At 35.6% G+C, this 20,000-nt stretch overlaps 1 protein-coding gene across 3 annotated transcripts in view; it reads left to right on the top strand.

The window, feature by feature from the left end:
• Window positions 1-20,000, top strand: part of LOC144962853 (uncharacterized) — a 50,082-nt gene that overhangs the window by 10,210 nt on the left and 19,872 nt on the right. For 2 of the 3 annotated variants that reach the window (XM_078896190.1, XM_078896191.1), the window contains exon 1: window positions 3,603-3,930. In XM_078896190.1, the coding sequence (XP_078752316.1) occupies window positions 3,756-3,930 (175 nt within the window). In that variant the 5' untranslated portion in view covers window positions 3,603-3,755. Of the gene's footprint in view, window positions 1-3,602; window positions 3,931-20,000 lie in introns of those variants that run through there. The other variant, XM_078896189.1, reaches the window with a different exon arrangement.

Genomic DNA, 20,000 nt, shown 5'->3' with positions numbered 1-20,000 from the left:
TCAAAAGAGTAGATATTTCATTTTACAATATGCCAATCAATTTTTTGATTAAGAAAAAAAGAAGAAAGGTAGACTTAAAAAAAAAACCAAAGCAGAAAGAATATAAAAAAGAACCAAACAAAAGAAAATAAAGAAAAACAAAAGAAAAACTAATGGAATGAACAGAAATGTAAAAACAAATAAAAACAGAAAAAGAAAAAAATGAATATGTTCTGTTCACCAGCTGATATGTGTAGCTTGTGAAACATATTGAAAAATTCTAATGGCCATAATATAATCTATATTTGCCTTCAGTTAGTCCCGCGGACCCGGGTTTATGTCTCCCAGTCGAATCAGTTGGTCTTCATGTCATTCAGCATTTGTCAACCGCCAACAACATTAAACAAAAATAATAGCCATATTCATTACTGTCACCGAATGCAAACAGTCCCTCGAAATCTGAGCATCATTCACAATTTTAAGACAGGGGATTGAAATAATGCATGGTATCGTCGGATGCCGAGATGCAACTGTGATCAGTGTGTCAAAATATTGTGGTAAATACTCACAAACGGTGGGACGGCTGCAAGCTTTTGAATTCGTCTGTGTGATCGATATTAAAATCTCGAGGGTCACTAATTTCGGATTTCAATTTTCAAAATAGATAGAACGAAGTTGACGTCACTCAGGTCTTTCTAATTGTTCTTTTTTTTGCCATCTATTTTTATGAGTAATTCTCACTAAACTGTATAAACAGACTATAAACGTTCAAGGTTACATATAGTTTTGTGTATTGGTCCGTTATATATCCGGATGGCAATATTGTGAGTTTCTCAGCCAAGCGCACATCCTCTATAGATAGTTCGAAGATGACGTCACTCAGGTCTTTGTTGATGTTTTTTGCCATCCGCGTTTATGAGTAATGCTCACTGAACTGTATTAACCCGACTATAAACGTTCATGGATACACACAGTTTTGTGTGTTGGTCCGTTATACTTCCGGATGGCAATGTTATGAGCTTCTTAGCCCAGCGCATACTATCTATAGCCATGACACCATCTTCCTTCAAAGTGTTTTGAATTAACCATGTTGGGTCAAAAGTGGTCAGACATATTCACCTTCCAGGCTGGTTAAAAATAAAAAAGGAACAAGAAAAAAAGAGTGTGATCGTCTGTGTCGTGTCTGCCTACCAGTCGGATCAAGATGCAGAGCATTCCAGTTAGTGGTCATCATATCAACTTATTATTTTTTTTTTTTGGACACAGTGACGTAGTTAAAAGAGGTTCAGAATCTGGAAGATCACAATTTTGGTTGATCGGCATGTCTTCAAGATAGCTATGGTGTAATCTCAGCTACAATGTGTTTATAGAATAAATGAGCTTAACGCCACATACCTTTTTGCTATGCGTTTAGGTAAAACACTCACACATTCTGCCTGCCAAGTAAATCGTATCAACACACGAAATAAGTATAACACTTAAAATGTATATTATGTCTCTTAAAGGGAATCAAGCGAGAGCTAATCACCCAACTGACGGTAAAAAAACAATAACGAAGAGCTGAGTGATATCAATTTCAGTTGTTTTATTGTTTTTAGACCGCAAGTTGATGATAGTTTCCCACTATAGATAGAACGAAATTGACGTCACTCATCTCTTTGCTATTGTTTTTTAACCAGCCCTTTTCTAAGTATTTCTCATTAAATTTTATCAATCAGACAAGCATAGTTTTGTGTTTTGGTACGTTATATCCGTCTGGCGGATGTTATGAGCTTTTTGGATAAACGTAATGCATCAATAGATAGTATGCGCTTGCCTAAGAAGCTCACAACATTGCCATCCGGAAGTATAACGGATCAACACACAAAACTATTGTAACCATGAACGTTTATAGTCTGGTTAATACAGTTTAGTGAGAATTACTTATATATGGCACAAAAACAATAATAAAGACCCCAGTGACGTCAACTTCATTCTATCTATATCTATTTCGAACAAATGCCGATCAGCTGAAACAGTGGGTCATCCACATCTGAGCACTTTTCATAATTATTTGACACATGTGAGTTAAAAATTCGTGGCACTGTACCTTGTCACATTGTCATTCCACACATCACTGTGTCAAGACATTGTGAGAGATGCTCACAAATTGGAGGGTCAAACGAGCCGGATGGCAGATGTGTACTGAAAGTGATCAGTGGTTATTGCGCTTGGTTTTTATATATGGTTGGTTATTTACAAACAATAGAATGAAGGATGTTAACATCATTCTGCTCTTTGTTATTGTTCTTCGACCGCTAATTGAGTGATTAGTTCTCACTAGATTGGTTCAATAGACGGAACGAAATTGACATCACTCAGCTCTTTTGTTATTGTTGTTGTATGGCCATTTTAATTAGTTCTCACTAAATTATATTAATCAGATTATAAACGCTCAAGGATACACATAGTATTGCGTTTCGGTACGTTTTATACTGGTGACGGATGTTATGAGTATTTATTTTACCTGATCGCATAGCATCAATAAGCGTTTAAAAGTTACACATAATTTTCTGTGATGGTACTATTGATCAGGCGTGTAGAACTAGTGATTATTTTATTTAAACGCATGCCATTAATGGTAATACCGTGTAGTTTTCTTAGTTGTTTACTAACTGCTATTGTTTACATTGAAGCGACTGTGCGAGGGGCGTGGTTATGTTCCCTTCCACTGTGTCCAATGCGTTTATCACAGATTCTGTTTTTAAGTTGTATCCAACTCATTGAACACCATTAAGAGGACAACACACAAGTAAACACTATTGAGGGGGCTCGATGGCTTCTGCAAGTGTACAAAAGTTACAAAAAATCAAACAATTCATTAAAACAACAACCCACAACACTGGGATATAACAGTCCTGTGCAGTGTGTAATGTTCTTTGTGATTATTCTTTGTCAATCAATCATGAGACTGAATTTGATAGATGATGCATTTACTCAATAGTTGATAAACTATGACGTGTGGATTGAAACGCACCAGAAGTCGTATCAACCCTACTAATAAAAATGATGATTTTATACAATTTTGATACTGGCATCACCATAATGGGGTTACAAAATCGAAATAAATAACATGCGCCCGCCGTTAAAAGATGTTATATTACGTTTTGCATGCACGAATAACATAACCTCTATCAGTATTCGCCTCCCCCCCCCCCACCCCCATTTTATATTAGAGCATCAGCTCTTTGATTATGGTTATTGAAGGAATCGCCAATTGCCTATTCAACGCCAGTATTTTTAGATAAATTGTAAACACATAGAAAAAGAAAAAAGAAAGAAAGAAATATCTATTCTTCGTCAATCATCCATGAGGTCGATAGAATTCGATTTTTGTGCCGTGTGACGTAGGGGTATGTTCCTTTTTTATAATCGCATTCTTGTGATTATAGTTCATTTCTCACTTTCATATTGTATTCATCCACCGGTTGGAGAAGATTGGTCCCTGTACTATTAATGTTATTTCTCGAGGTGTTATAGGAGGGCAGTGGGATCAGAGCAAATCCACCAGTTTTGTTTAAGTTTTTGATTGTGACACCAGTAACATTCTAAACCGTAAGATCCTGTGCTGTATAGGCACACAGTCAGAATCGAAACTGTGTTGTGGAAACGATATAAACAAAACAAGGAATAGTAAAAGATTTTAGCATACGTAAAGTTCTTTTCCGTTTTCTCTCCTTAGACCTGAAGTATTATTGAATGAATAAGACCAATTCACAATTATTCTTTTGGATACGATGACAATAAGTATTTCAAGACAATATAGGCTTGGACGTCCCTATTTTCTGTTGATGATAATCTTAGTGAAAGAATGCACTGGCCATGTCGTGCTCATTTACCCCCCGGCAAGGAAGTATCCATTGGATTTCATGGACAATGGACGAACTAAAGGGCCATGTGGCATGCCGAAAGGTAGGAAATAAAAATCACAATAAAAAGCATGATAATAACGATGATGACCATGATACTACTACTACTACTACTACTACTACTACTACTACTACTACTACTACTACTGCTACTACTACTACTACTACTACTACTACTACTACTACTACTACTACTACTACTACTACTACTACTGCTGCTGCTGCTGACGATGATGATGATGATGATGATGGTGATGATGATGACGACGACGATGACGATGATGATAATGACGACGATGACGTGAATTGAGATGAGATCGATAATAATAATATAATAATAATAATAATAATAATAATAATAATAATAATAATAATAATAATAATAATAATAATAATAATAATAATAATAATAATAATAATTAATAATAATAATAATAATAATAATAATAATAATAATAATAATAATAATAATAATAATAATAATAATAATAACAACAATAACAATAATAATAATAATATTTATAATAATGATAATAATAATAATGTTATAGTTATAATAATGATAATGATAATAGTTATGATAATGATAATGACAATGACATTGACAATAATAATGATAATAATAATAACAATATTAATAATAATAATAATAATAATAATAATAATAGTAGTAGTAGTAGTAGTAGTAGTAGTCGTCGTCGTAGTCGTCGTCGTAGTCGTCGTCGTCGTCGTCGTCGTAGTAGTAATAATAATAACCATCATCATCATCTCAAACAAACAACACTACTGTCACATTTGGATTTTTTCTCCAGTATTGAATATTAGGTAGCATTATTCACTTCAGACCATAACCATACGCAAACAAACACACACACACACAAACACACAAACAATCAAACATAGGCACACAGTCACACACAGACACACACTCAAACTCCCACGTATATTAAACGTCTAGAAGTACAGTAACTCAATGTCCTGCAAACTTCGATTATGGCCAAAAACTTTTCAGGTTATTTCAAATGAAGATAGAATTATATGCCTCGCACCCCCCCCCCCCAAGCGCCACTTGTCAAAAAGACTTAAACCAGAAACTTCTATTGAGTTGGGTGTCATCATAATCCATTCTCTGGTCCAATTAATAAAATGTTGTGATATTCGACAACTCTAGTAAAAAATTTAATAAAACTAATACATTGACGTGGCATCTATAGATAGAAAACGCTTGGCCAAGGAGTTCACAACATTGCCATCCGGAAGTATAACGGACCAACACACAAACTCTGTGTAGCCATGAACTTTTATAGTCTGGTTAATACAGTTTAGTGAGAACAACTCACAAACGCGGATGGCAAAAACAATAACAAAGGCCTGAGTGACGTCATCTGCATACTATCTTTATTCTCGTCGCAAATTACAATATATATATATAATATATATATATATATATATATATATATATATATATATATATATATATATAGTTCGAAGATGACGTCACTCAGGTCTTTGTTATTGTTTTTTGTCATCCGCGTTTATGAGTAATGCTCACTGAACTGTATTAACCCGACTATAAACGTTCATGGATACACACAGTTTTGTATGTTGGTCCGCTATACTTCCGGATGGCAATGTTATGAGCTTCTTAGCCAAGCGCATACAATTAATATATATATATATATATATATATATTAATATATATATATATTATTATTTATATATCCATTTACAACTGTTTTAATCCATCGTGCTGAAATTGTTCTTCGAACAACACAATCATCGGCGTGTAGCAAGGTCTTCTCTTTGGATGTTTGGACTAAGGTAGAAACCTTATTATTATCCCCCCCCCCCCCCCCCCCCGTGTCCATTGGGGAGGGGAAAAAAAGTTAAAAGTGTAAGCGTTAATATGAAAAGACAAGTACATAAAAGTACATTCCATTGTCTGAACCACGATGAACAGACAAGCTCCGATCGCAACAAGCATCATTGACGACAAAATTTAAGCACCTATTTTATGGGACCTTCATCCTTACTGCGTGCATAGTTACAGTCGCGGACACGCTCAGCGGGATCCCTGGAAACCAGTGGTGTCCTGAGACGAATACCACTCCCTATCATCACAAACACCCTCGCGTCCCTAAGAGAATAACGTTTAATGAGGCAATGGCAAGTGGAAATTTATGCCATTGTTTTTCAACCGTATGAATTTAAACTCAAAATTTTAAATATGAGATTTTTCAGACTAGGAGTGAGATGGCTGGCGGTGTGGTATGCCATCTATTTTTGTCCTTGAATTTGCGGATCGTGAGAGCCACATACTGAAACAAACGCCACAACACACCCACCCACACACACACAGTCACACACACACACATACACACATACACACAAATATATATATATATATATATATATATATATATATATATATATATAATTCCGACTGAGGAAGTGTAAGGAACACAGAAAAGAGTCGTCTCGGCAAAAAAATGTGAGTGAAAATTTACATTATATATATTATATATATATATATATATATATATATATATATATATATATATTATATATTATAATATGTCTATCTCTCTCCTATTGGTTCTGCACTAAGCCGTGACTTACAATCCTACTCATCCGTTTATAATTCAAAACATTTGACTTCATCCACTCGCATCCGTGAAAGCGCAATATTAAAACCATAGCCAGATTTGGAATTTATTCATCTACCTATTTGGGGCTTGAGACAGTGAAATAATAAGATTTATAGTGAACACAAATTAAACTTTAAAATGCAAAACTCTAATTAGATTTCAGACTTTGGACGGGCTAATCTACGAGAACGCATTTTGAATGCGAAAAATAAATATATATCTTTCTGCACAAGTAAAAGGGCCGTGGAGTTATCTTACGACATTAAAAACGCAATTAGACTATCTTTAAATTCATTTTTTTTTTCATCAACACTTACATTTTAAATTCTTTGTTGATCAACCTATCATCCCGTTAATCATTAATCGGGCACATATGCTTGTATATATAAATATAACCAAAAAACATTTTTTTTGGTTATGTATCTTTATTTCACATAATTTCACATGCAAATTGATCAAAATCTTTAAAATAAAGAGTGTTTTTGAAACATGTTAAAAGAAAGAAATAGATTATAAATAACATATGGTTACTTTTTTGTTTTCTCAACAACAGGACTTGACTTACTGACTTAGATGCCTTTCGCGTCTCGACCGAAAGATCGGGTCGCCTTGGCTGTTTCCAGTATTTCCTGTGTGAGGTGTCTCCAATATTGCCGGTCCTCTGCTAGGGTTCTCAGATTTTCAAGGTCCCCTGCCGTTATGAGACTAATGCTTTGTCCAAGTGTTGTGAGGTTTTTGTTTAGGATCACAGGGAGTGTTGTGATCGGTCTTCCTCTGAAAAGGTTCCCGTGTTTTTGGAAGTATCCCGACATGGCTTGGTTTGCTGGTATGTTTTTGTCCCTGCGTAGTATGTGACCGAAAAGTTGCCATCGTTGTTGTAAAATGTCAAGGGAGATTGGTCTTTCTTTTGTGATCTTATAAGTGATTCATTTGAGATCTTTTTGGGGTATTTGATGTCCAGTACCCTTCTTAGCTGTGTGCGATGGAAGGCATCCAGATGTTCTTCTTCGGATTTTGTCAACGCCCAAGTGCCGCAGTTATACAGAAGTACCGGTTTTACAAGAGCATGGTACAGTTTCAGTTTGGTTTTTCTCTTTATTTTGTCACCTCTAATCCATACATTGGTGAGTTTACTGAGTGCGGCGTTTGATAGCTGTTTTCTTCTTTGTACATCCTCGGTGTCTCCAATTAGTGAGCCGACTTTCTTTGTTCTTTTCCATTCCTCTTTGTTCCTCGATATTGTTGTAAATTCGGTTTTATTGGCATTGACTTGGAGGTTATATTTCATGAGGGTATTTTGTATGATGTCTATATTTGCTGGTGTTGATCCAATAAAATCGACATCATCTGCATAGGCGATTTCTCTAGGGATTGCATTCTCAATATGAGTCGTTGGTTTTGGAATGACTTTTCGAACTTCTTTCAGAGCGTGTTCTAAGTATATTGTGAACAGAATCGGGCTCAGACTATCTCCTTGGGGGGTCCCGATGTTACTTTCGAACTGCGTCTGTTTTGTGGCCCCGTATATCCTTGGTTGTATCTTTGTGTTGCTGAGGAGAAATCGGATTATTCGGAGCTCGTCTTCGTCTACTATTTCTGTTAATATCTCCAAAAGTTTTCCTCTGTCGATCGTATCAAAGGCTGCGGACATATCGATTCCGGTTATTGTTATGGATATGTTTTCTTTGAGTGCCTTTGCTGCCAACCATTTATGTGTCCATACAACGTCCGATGTGCTTCGGTCTTGGCGAAACCCGCTTTGGCTATGTGATAGGTATTTTTCTATTTTCGGTCTAATTCTGTTGAGGACAACAGTTGACAGTGTTTTTCTTATGGTATTCAGTAATGTTATTGGGCGCAGGTTGTTTACGGGTCCTTTCGTTTTTCCTGGTTTTTGTATTGTAATTAGGACACCGCTGTTTATGTCCCAGTCTTTGTGTGTTGAGAATGTTTTGTTCATTATGTTTGCAATGCTCAGATCCAGGGAGAGTGTACCGCATTTCAGCAATTCAGCGGGAATTTCATCTTCGCCTGGGGATCTGTTATTGTTTAGGCACTTTATGCTATTTCTAACTTCAGTTGTTGTGATGCGGTTGTTTAGGTCTCTAGGGTTTCCTGAGAAGGGCGATATTTGTGAGACTTGTTTGTGAAATTTCTGCTGGAAGTGGTCAGTTACAATGTCAAGGATATCGTTGGGATTTGTTGTCTGTTTGCCAAATTTATCCTGTAGTTTTGGGTTCTCGAATGGTTTTCGGTTCAGAGATTTCGTCGCTTTGAACATAGACGATGCGTTATTTTTGGACTTTTCTATGTCTTCCACTTTTTTGTCTAATTCTTCGTTTCTGTGTTTTATTGTAAGTGATCGAATTGAATGCAGTATTTTGTTTCGTTCCGTTTTCAGGTTTATTATTTCTTCCGAGTCTTTCGTGTTTTGTATCCTGATCCTAAGTTCTTTTTGTTGCCGCGATAGATCGTTAATAGCGATGTTAGGCGTTCGATTTGGTTTGTTCTTAGTTGTATTAATAGAGCCTGCACTTTCTTCCCCCGCATATTTCATTGCCGCTTGCGTCTCTTTCCATTCATTGTTTGGATTGCTGTTTTGCTTTATTTTAAATAGACTTGAGTTAAGTTCATATTGGTAATGAATGCGACATTCTCGCTCATTTACTATTTTTGCCGTGTTTATTTTGACTGCCGTTTTACCTTTCTGTCTTCGTTGTCTGTACACATTTATGTTGAAATTCGTTTTTACAAGTTTGTGATCGGATGTTAGCAGTGTACCACCGTATGATCGCGAGTTGGTTGAGTAGTGTTTATGGCGGTGTCGACATATGATATAGTCTATTTGGTTGTGTATTGTTATCATTTTGTCTTGGGTTTGGTCTTTCCTTTGTCCTACCCATGTTGTCTGGTGTCTTGATGGGTGGTTGAAAGCACTGTTTGTTATGAAAAGTTTTCTCTGTTCACAGAACTGGACTAATTTTTCTCCGTTATCGTTACGTTTTCCTTTTGAGTATGATCCTAAACATAGTGTGTCACTGTCGAGACGTTTTCCTACTTTGGCATTAAAATCTCCAGCAATTATTAATATTGATTTGTTTCCTATTTTGTTCAGTGTATCGTCTAGGTCTTTGTAAAATTTATCAGTTTCCTCTGGGTATTGTTTTGCGCGTTGACTTGTTGGTGCGTAAACATTTACGATTGAGATAGTGAACGTCTTCTTACCGTGATCGTCTTTATTATCGTTATTCTGGTTCCTTGAATTGATCGTACACTTAAGCTCAAGAACACATATTCTGTCCGAAACATTCCATTCGTCACTAGTCAAATCCCTGCAGTTTTTATTTATGAGAAATCCACATCCATAGTGAGGTGAACTGGAAGCAAAGCACAGCAGTCTGTGACCATTTATTGTTTGGTCGACGCCATCTTGGATCTTCGTCTCTTGTAAACACAACACATCGATTTTATAACTTTTTAAATCTTGACACAGTTGTTCCTTTCGAATGTTACTTTTAATAGATCTTAAGTTAAAAGTTCCAATATTAAGATTAGTCCACATCAGGTAAAAATTAAAGATTCCACACAGTGAATAAATAGAAACATAAGACTATCCACTGAGCCGAAGCTCAATGTCAACAGGTGTCAGCCATCGAAACACTAATCGAAACACTATAAAAATGTGAACTTATTCGAGCAGAGAGTCGCTCTTTTGTCAGACGTCGTCTTGAACCTAAAGATACATTTTTAAATTCATGAATAACAGGGTGCTCTATAATTTGCGAGGCAATCGTAAACTGTTTTTTTCGTTAGTCATTTCACCTTTTTATTATGGATGTTTGCATTGTGATCTTTGGGCATTTTCTAAAAGGCATACAAATTTCAAAGTCAATGAACAGGCTCTAATTCTATACTTTCTTCCTGAAGTCAGATCTTATCCTAGATCTAGTTGTCTCACGTCAGCCTAGAGTTGTCATTTGAACGTACAATCAAGCAAAAATTGATGATGATGATGATGATGATGATGGTGATGATGATGATGACGATGAAAATGATGATGAAGATGAATGATAATGATAAAAATAGATCTCTATTGTCTATACATATGACAATTTGCCATTGGGTTTGACGTATTGTAAGTAACATTATATGGCAACAATGACATCAAGGTATGAAAACAGGTAAAACATCATATTATAGACATTACTCTCTCTCTCTCTCTCTCTCTCTCTCTCTCTCTCTTTTTTTTTTTTTCTTTCTTTCTTTCTCTCTCTCTCTCTCTCTCTGAACAGTTCTTCTAGAGATGTCGAGATCAACCCGACTGCTATATCACCTGACATGAGGTCACTTGATGTCTTACCTGGGGTTGTCTAAATTTGGCCAAAATTTTAAAAGATTGTTTTTATTCAGAGTATTGTTTCAAAACCATTTTGTCTATTTTTGAACTAGTCATGGTTTTTATAGACTCTATAAGCTGTTTATGGTAACATTGTTATATCTTTATTCATAACCCAAATTCAACTTTAAAGTTCGTTTTAATGAAATCTTACGGTACTAAACATTTATATTCTTGTTTTATAGGTGTTCAATAAGTTGTGCACATGTCTTGAGTCTCCAGGTATTGATATGTCTCAATTAAAAACACAGTAAACAGCATTATACATAATGTGCTTAAGAGAGCTCATTGATGCAAAACAAAAACTGACAATTACTTGACAGGCACAATAAAGGAAAACAAACCTTCATAGGAGCATAACACGTTCTGGTTCTTGTTGCAGTTTTTGTACATTTCAATTCTTTATTCAAACTGGCGTCACTTCCATATACTATTGCCATTAAAATAATATCACTTTCTTCTGTTTTTCGTTTTTGTTTTCAAGACTCGATTTAATCACATCTGCCACATAATATTTCAAATATTAAAAAAAGAAGAAAGAAAAAAACCCTCCCTAATATTACCCTAAGAGTCTCAAAGCAAATAAACAACAAGGCAACCTATTAAACGATGAAAAGAAAAAGAAACGATCGATTTTTAAGATGAGTTATCTGGCCAAAATTTTAAAAGATTGTTTTTATTTAGAGTATTGTTATTTATTGTTTCAAAACCTTTTTGTCTATTTTTGAACTAGTCATGGTTTTTATAGACTCTATAAGCTTTGCGTGGTAAAATTGTTATATTTTTATTTATAGATCTAACCCAAATTCAACTTTATATTTCGTTTTAATGAAATCTTACGGTACTAAACATTTATATTCTTGTTTTATAGGTGTTCAATAAGCTGTGCACATGTCTTGAGTCTCTCATTTTAAATCGAAACACTATAAAAATGTGAACTTATTCGAGCAGAGAGTCGCTCTTTTGTCAGACGTCGTCTTGAACCTAAAGATACATTTTTAAATTCATGAATAATTAATTACCACAAGGATTTAATCCAGTATTATTGGTTTGGCACTAATCCATATATCTCAATTTAATGCGTCGTTAAAAAAAGATAAAGATTCAAGAAACATAAACCAATGTCCAATGCTCACATACTGCGTGCACCGTTGGCGCATGCTATAAAAAACCCCGTAAAATCTATTTACATTTGTATTATTAGAAATTGTAAGGTACACTGATCGCACAATTTTAATACCACCACCACCACCATCACCATCACCACACCACCACCATCACCACCACGACAACAACAACAATAACTACTACTACTACTACTACTACTACTACTACTACTACTACTACTACTACTACTACTACTACTACTACTACTACTACTGCTACTACTTCTACTACTTCTACTACTACTACTACTACTACTACTACTACTACTACTACTACTGCTACTACTTCTACTACCACCACCACCACCATCACCATCACCACACCACCACCATCATCACCACCACAACAACAACAATAACTACTACTACTACTACTACTACTACTACTACTACTACTACTACTACTACTACTACTACTACTACTACTACTGCTACTACTTCTACTACCACCACCACCACCATTACCACCACCACCACAACAACAACAATAACTACTACTACTACTACTACTACTACTACTACTACTACTACTACTACTACTACTACTACTACTTCTACTACCACCACCACCACCACTAACATCGAACAACAACGTCAATACAACTTCTGATGTTGTTGTTGATACTGAAATAATGCAGCTACCTATAATGTAACCCACCAAACACTTCTTAAAAACTCCCAAAAGAAGGCCCCGAAATAATGCGGCGTAAACAATGTTTTGTCAACGATACCCGGAAATGACCTTTTATATTTCCACAACCGTATTGCTCAGGAATTTAGCTCTAATTTTGTTTGTGTGTGTTGGGGGAGAGGGGCGGGGGCGTCGACTTTTCGTTTTATACTTGTCAATAAATGTGGTCAGTATCGTGATTTCCAAAAGTGCCTTTGATGACTGAGCTGGTACATTTTTCTTTATTTTGTCTTGTGTCAATGTCAATCGATTTATAGCGTGGTCGATGATTCCACAGTCGACAATAGCAATAGAATTCTAGCTCCGTTGTCATGTTCATATATTAGACAATTAACATCTGTAAATGACAGTTTCGTTTTAGAGTATGTGACTTGAGATAGGGACAAGTGACAATTACTGGAAGAGTGGGGGGAGGGGAGGGGCGGGGGGGGGGGGGGGGTCTATTGCAATCAAGCGTACTGTATGAAATTGAAATGGACACCCTTTTAGTGAAAAGGACTGGATGAAATATGAAGGAAATCCCCAGCCTCTTTTTTTAAAAATTGCTAATCAGTAAAATAAAATTGAGCTTTTATATAGCGTAATATCCACTAAGCATGCTCAAAGCGTTTTACAAAGGGTCCCAAACAGCAACACATAACATGTAGAACGAGACATGACGCCTGTTATATTACAGTTTGTTCCGAAAGAGACAATTATGTTAACGGCCAGGTACTTTGTTGCACCTGAGTACTATGAGAGAATGTGAGTAAAGAGCCATATCCAAGGACTCAACGAGGCTCAAACCTAGGGCCTTCCAATCCGAAAGTGAGTGCCATACCACAAGACCACATAGCCGCACAGTGTCTATATCGCTATTGCTCTGATATTAATTTTTTTCTCGCGCAATAATTTAATATACAGCGGTTGTAATACACTTCATCAATTTCTTACCTAACTCATCTTAGACTGAAATCTGAGTTGCTACTAGAAGCTGTGGACTTCAAAAGTAGAAAACAAAAATGAAAATACAGCTTCAAATTAGAACAAAATATTTAACAAAGGACTTTTCAGGGCCAAAACAATTAGCACATAAATCATCTGTAACATATTCTGTTGACATCCTTTTGATCAATGTAGGTCTCTGCAGAAGTGAGTGGGCAGCTTGGTCTGCCAAATCGAGAGGAAATTCTTTTGTGATAGACTAGCGACCTATCCAAAAGATATCAAGCCTGTGCTACTGTCTGTTTAACGATACAGAAACCGGAACAAACGTCAATTCCAAAAGTTTCATGGCATTATGACCATTCATACAAAACCAAATTATTTCAGGACAGTAAATGTATAAAAGAGATGCAATATTTTCCTTTTAGTGTTCTTGCAAAATGTGGCTGCAATTCTTATTGACAAGAAACATGAAAAAAAAAACCCAAGGAGGTTTAATCATCATTCATTTCATCCTGAATTTAGTGTAATAAAGCTATTTCAGGTTATTGAAATAATTTGATAGCACGACCATAAGAAATAGATGATATTGCTTTGTCATTGGAGTTTCTACGTATGATAACTTTTGTGTTTTTATTTTTATGGTAGTTTAAAATATGCAAGCATTTAGCAATGACAGTATTATCGTGATAACAATGTGTCTAAATTGCCGCATGATAGAATGTTAAGAATTCTATAAAAACAGTTTTATTAAATGAAATGTGCGGCTATGTGGTCTAGTGGTATGACACTCGCTTTCGGATCGGAAGGTCCTGGGTTCGAGCCTCGCTCGGCGCATAGTTGAGTCCTTGGAAAAGACTCTTTACTCACATTCTCTCACCGTACTCAGGTGTAAAATGAGTACCTGGCCGTTAACAGCGTTGTCTTTGTCCGAAAAATTGTAATATCGCCTAACAGGCGTCATGTCTCGTCCTACATGTTAAATGTTGCTGTTGACCAGGGACCCCTTGTAAAGCGCATTGAGCACGTTAAGTGGATATTGCGCTATATAAATGCTCAATTTAATTTAATGTCTTTGCTTATTCTAACCGCTTCAATATATCTTTTAGTTACTGCGCTCTCTTTTGGATTTGTGCCCTCTACCTTCTTTAATGGTCGGTTGACTTTAAAGAAATAACCTGCAACTAGAGAACCTACCTCTAAGTTATCAACGTTAACATCATAGATGTAAAGAATTTTCCAAACGTTAAGAACAAGAAAAATGATTTTATAATTTATTTACGTCATTTCCTTATGAGTCCAAAGGTAAAAAAAAATAAAACAAAGCTAGGCTGTTATTTTTAAAAGGCTCCAATCAGAAATATATTTAAAGCTGACAAGAAGAGATTCATTTAGTCTCAAGATCAGAACGAAATGGCAGTTATATATTTATAGAATTGAAACCTTTACTTTGAAATACGGCTTTATAATCTTATGGTAGTATATTCTCTCATATCAGCTCGAAGTTGGTGAAGCATACACGATATTGGGTAAATATCGTGACGGATTGAACAACAGAATTACTGAAATGACTTACATTTATTTTAGTAAATCTAATTTAAACGTCCCAATGGGTTTGAAAACTATGTTCCATGATAAATTACCACACCCTTCCTTGTTTCGACTGCAAACAAATTAAATATATCAGTACAAAATACCAAGGACAGAATGAATCCCCTCCGACTGAATAACGACTTCTCGCCAAACAATCGAGAACCTCAGAAAGGGGCCAGAGCGGGGGAAAGTGGGCCAGCTCAGAATACGTTTTCTGTTGATGAGTTTTCTCAACAAATCATATGCATGTCAATGCTGATATTAAACCCTTGGAAACGGAACACATTTGAAAATAATGTTTTTATTATTTTAAAAGAAACTGAATGACTCATGAACAGAGGAACAACTTATTCAGATAGGTACCAACAAAATTATCATCGAAGATTTAATTTTGGTCCTAGCAGTTGTTCCCTTGAACATAGGGGTATGCGTAATATTGCTTTGATGTGGTCTTCACGAATATTTTCTATATCCTTAACCACAGGGTTTACAAATTGTGGCCATTCACTGCCTTTGCTCTAAACATTTTAAGAATCCCTTTCTTTGATAATAATTATCCTTATGTAGTTATAAATTTGTAGAACTGAAAGCTTTACTTTTACATAGGGTTTTGTAATCTTATGATATTATATTCTTTCATATCAGCTCAAAGTTGGTTAAGCATACAAGACATTGGGTACATATCGTGACGAACTGAACAACGGAATTACTAAAATGACTTACATTTATTATAGTAAATCTAATCAAAAGTCTGAAAACTACGGCACGTTCCATGATAAATTAACACTCCCTTCCTTTCTTTTATATCAGCACGAAGTTAGTGAAGCATACAAGATATTGGGTAAATATCGTGACGGATTGAACAACGGAATTACTGAAATGACTTAGCTACATTTATTATAGTAAATCTAATTTAAACGTCCCAATGGGTTTGAAAACTACGTTCCATGATAAATTAACACTCCCTTACTTCCTCGTTTTCACTGCAACAAATGAAATATATCAGTACAAAATACCAAGGACAGAATGATCCTCGCTGACTGAATAGACTTCTCGTCCAACAATAGAAAATCTTATAAGGAATTATCTGTGTTGTCAAAGTCATCAATCTCTGTGATCGTGTTGTAAACGCGATAGTTAGCAAAATTACAAATAAATTGTCAATCCAATCCAGGACCCTCAAATATGAAACTATTAGGTGTTATTTTATAGGTTACTCTATTCTCTTATATTGATTTTGAGTGCACATTGTTGCACAAATACAATGTAGCTTATATACATTCGATCGGAATACACAATGCACATAAGGGCAACACTATTAATTATTGCAATGTCTAAAGCTTCATACCAAATCTCGGTCACAATTTTGAAGTCTTAAAGAAGGATTATAAATATATAATTTTATGTTCAAGTCTTATTATAGTATACTTTTATAAAGTGTCCATAAATTTTATATTTAAATCTTATTATAGATGTCCTATAATTTGGGAAATTGTCCATTTTGACCCCTTATAGTGCCACGTAAGTTTGAATACTGTGATGGCCATGATATTTCTTCCTTCTATTTTTTTCTTCTGTCAACGCCCGGTAAACAACTCTTGTTCAATATCTCTGCCAGCTTTTGCAGGGTTTTGGTGGAAACATTTGGAAAGGTTATGCAATTCTCTTTTTTTGAGCCCCGCAATAATGCTGTTCCTGGAGTAGACAAAATTATTAAAATTGAATTTTTATTTTTCGATGCGTTGAGATATCTTAGGCTGACAAGTTTTGTTTAGATTGTAAATGCTGAAACACTGTTATGATTTGGTCTGAAAAAGTTTGTAGGAAACCGAGCGAGACATAATGGAAAGAAGAATACATGAAAATGTCATAACTTTTCTGTTTGGCATTGCTTCATACATACATTATTGCTTCCAAGTTTTTCACATTTATAATATTATGCTTGAATTTGGTGATCTTTTTGTCACTGGCTCGTTCCGTCATTAAAGTTACTGTTTGCTTTAAGTGATGCGATTTATTAGGAACTTTCTCTCTCCCTCTCTCTCTCTCTCTCTCTCTCTCTCTCTCTCTCTCTCTCTCTCTCTCTTTCCGAGGTAGCTTCCATCATCCTCCTTTTTACTGTTTTGAATACCAACAACCCACCCCCATTAATCCCACGTTTACTTCTAAGCAAATAACGCTTCAACGAACGCGGTAAAAATTAATTGTACTAGAAATAATGGGTACAGCCTCACCCCTCCAACACAATGAAAATAGAAGTCGAACTAATATTAATATTACGTCTTAATATCAAGTTTATTGAAAATCACGTGGAAAGATCGGTATCTCCTTTTATCTTCATTGAAGGAAGTTGCCTTTTTGAAAAAAAAGTCGAGTTCGTCATTGCTTATTACATCTAATCATCGTATCTACCACTTACCAGTCTATAGATACAGCTTTTGTATTTTCATTATAGCAATGAGCCCATTACAATTTGGGTTGTCAGACCTGTAAATATGTATACGTTGGTTCCATGCCTTTACAATGGAGGATGAATAAAGTTTCTGCAACTGCAAAATCTCACGTCATTTTCTGTATTTCTTATCATTTTGATTGAAAAATCAAACTTTTGGGCGTCTGACCGTGGCATTCACAAACTGACCAAAACTTTTCGTTCGTCACAAAAGAAGACGTTAATCGCCAAACAAAAGGAAAATTGATATTTTGTTAGCAGTGCTCAAGGAAACAAAGAATTTAATGGTTGAGGAATTGATTACAACGTACAATTAATTTCGCCCCCCCCCCCCCCCTGTGATATTCATTTTGTTTTATGTCGATTTTTTTTGGTATGCTATCAGCTTTTTTGTTAACGAAGGCTACGATCTGACCCACCCAGATTTAAGTGATGGGTCACAGGATTAAATCTTCCGCTTACCACCCAAAACCACGGAGGAGAGGAGAGGAGAGTGGAAACGTGTGTGACGATGGAAAACTATCATTCAAATAATATACTTTGTTCTTTTTTAACAATCCTCTATTAAACAATGAAATCTTTGTCACGAGTCACGAGATGAAGCGACACTTTGTTTTGATTAACACACACACACACACACACACACACACACAGAGAGAGAGAGAGAGAGAGAGAGAGAGAGAGAGAGAGAGAGAGAGAGAGAGAGAGAGAGAGAGAGGTCCTGACGGATGATAGATCACCCGATTTTTACAGAAACCGTCTGGATTTTCGAACCCGGGGAGATAAGGTTTGGCGTTTCTATTTCACTGTCCACACAATTGTGGCTGGGTATTAGATATGGCTTAACATCCTATCTGAATGCTATCGAGCAGTGGTTACTGTCCTCTTCACGTTACATGAAACGGGATAATCACGGACCAGACGCAAAATTACAAAAGAAATCACGTCAAGAGGTGTGGGCGACGTTGAGCTTCTTTCATCAATCAACTGTCACAAAGTTTAAACGAGTTCAAAACTACACTGCCGTACACTGGATTAAAAACTTCTTTAAAATTTTGGTGAGAAACCTCGTGAAAATTTCCATCAATTAAAATGACCCTCATCTTGTCAAACATTATCAAACCTGGAAATGACTTCGCGAAGTCCGAAGTTTGATAATTTTTGACAAGATGAAGGTATTTTTAATGTATTGCTATTTGAAGGATGAGTTTTCTGGCAAATTTAAATGTACGCGTTTATTAGATTGCGGCAGCACAGACAGTCCACCCAGCACATCTTACCTCTGCTGTGCTCTGACAAAACATTTTTCTTTCATTTAGAAGAATATTTTACTCCAATGTTTTGACAATTAACACTCTCCTTACTAGCTATTTTCAGATCTTTTCCCAAAATGTCACACCAAATAAACAAAAAAAAAAAAAAAAAAACAAAAAACAAAAAACAAACAAAAAACAACAACAACAGAGAAAAACAAAAACAAAACAAAACAAAACAAACGAACAAGAAACAAAAACAAAAACACAAGAATTGATTTTTTAGATTCAAACCCAAAGCAGTGTTAGACCTGCATATATGAACACATAGCAATAAGCGCATACCATACATAATTTTTACGCGGCAAACCAAGCTTTATATATTCAAATAGTGTGATTTACATACTCGTACAAATCAAATCTGAATAAGAAAAAAAAATCTGCTATCATAACGAATGTAACGATTCTCCTTTGATTGGTAAGGAGAAGGTCGAAATGCCCCTATCCCCTTTTCCTCCCCTCTTTTTCTTAGAAATACTCTCGGGGTTGAGACTCATCATATTGAGTCATCTTGAGTTTGAAAGTATGTGACCTACCGACTGAAAGCGGTATTATTTCTTGATGAAAAGTAAGTAATAGCCGTAAATATAAATTTGGGGTTATTTTTTAAAACTTTATAATGGCGGATAAATACAATTTCTTACATTGCAAAAGACCCAACGTTCGTATTTCCTACCATGTATTTGTAAATTTACTTTTCGTGATCTTAGTCATTTTTAGTCGGCGGTCGGAGGGCATCTTCATGGATTCATGTTTGAGTGGCACGTTTTATGGCCATAATGAACAAAACATATTTTGGCATCTTGAGTCATCCAACGACCGTTCTGTTGAAGCGAACATCACTCTTAGTTTTTATTTATGACTTCGTCACAACCAGAACAAATTGTGCATAATCAGTTTTTAGACATCATGCGAAATTAAAATAGGATT

This window comes from Berghia stephanieae, chromosome 1 (assembly GCF_034508935.2).
Source record: "Berghia stephanieae isolate SIO BIC M18660-M18661 chromosome 1, UCSD_Bste_1.3, whole genome shotgun sequence".
Lineage (NCBI taxonomy): Eukaryota > Metazoa > Mollusca > Gastropoda > Nudibranchia > Aeolidiidae > Berghia > Berghia stephanieae.
Note: the sequence above shows the minus strand (reverse complement) of the source record. Positions and strands in the feature narration are given on the sequence as shown.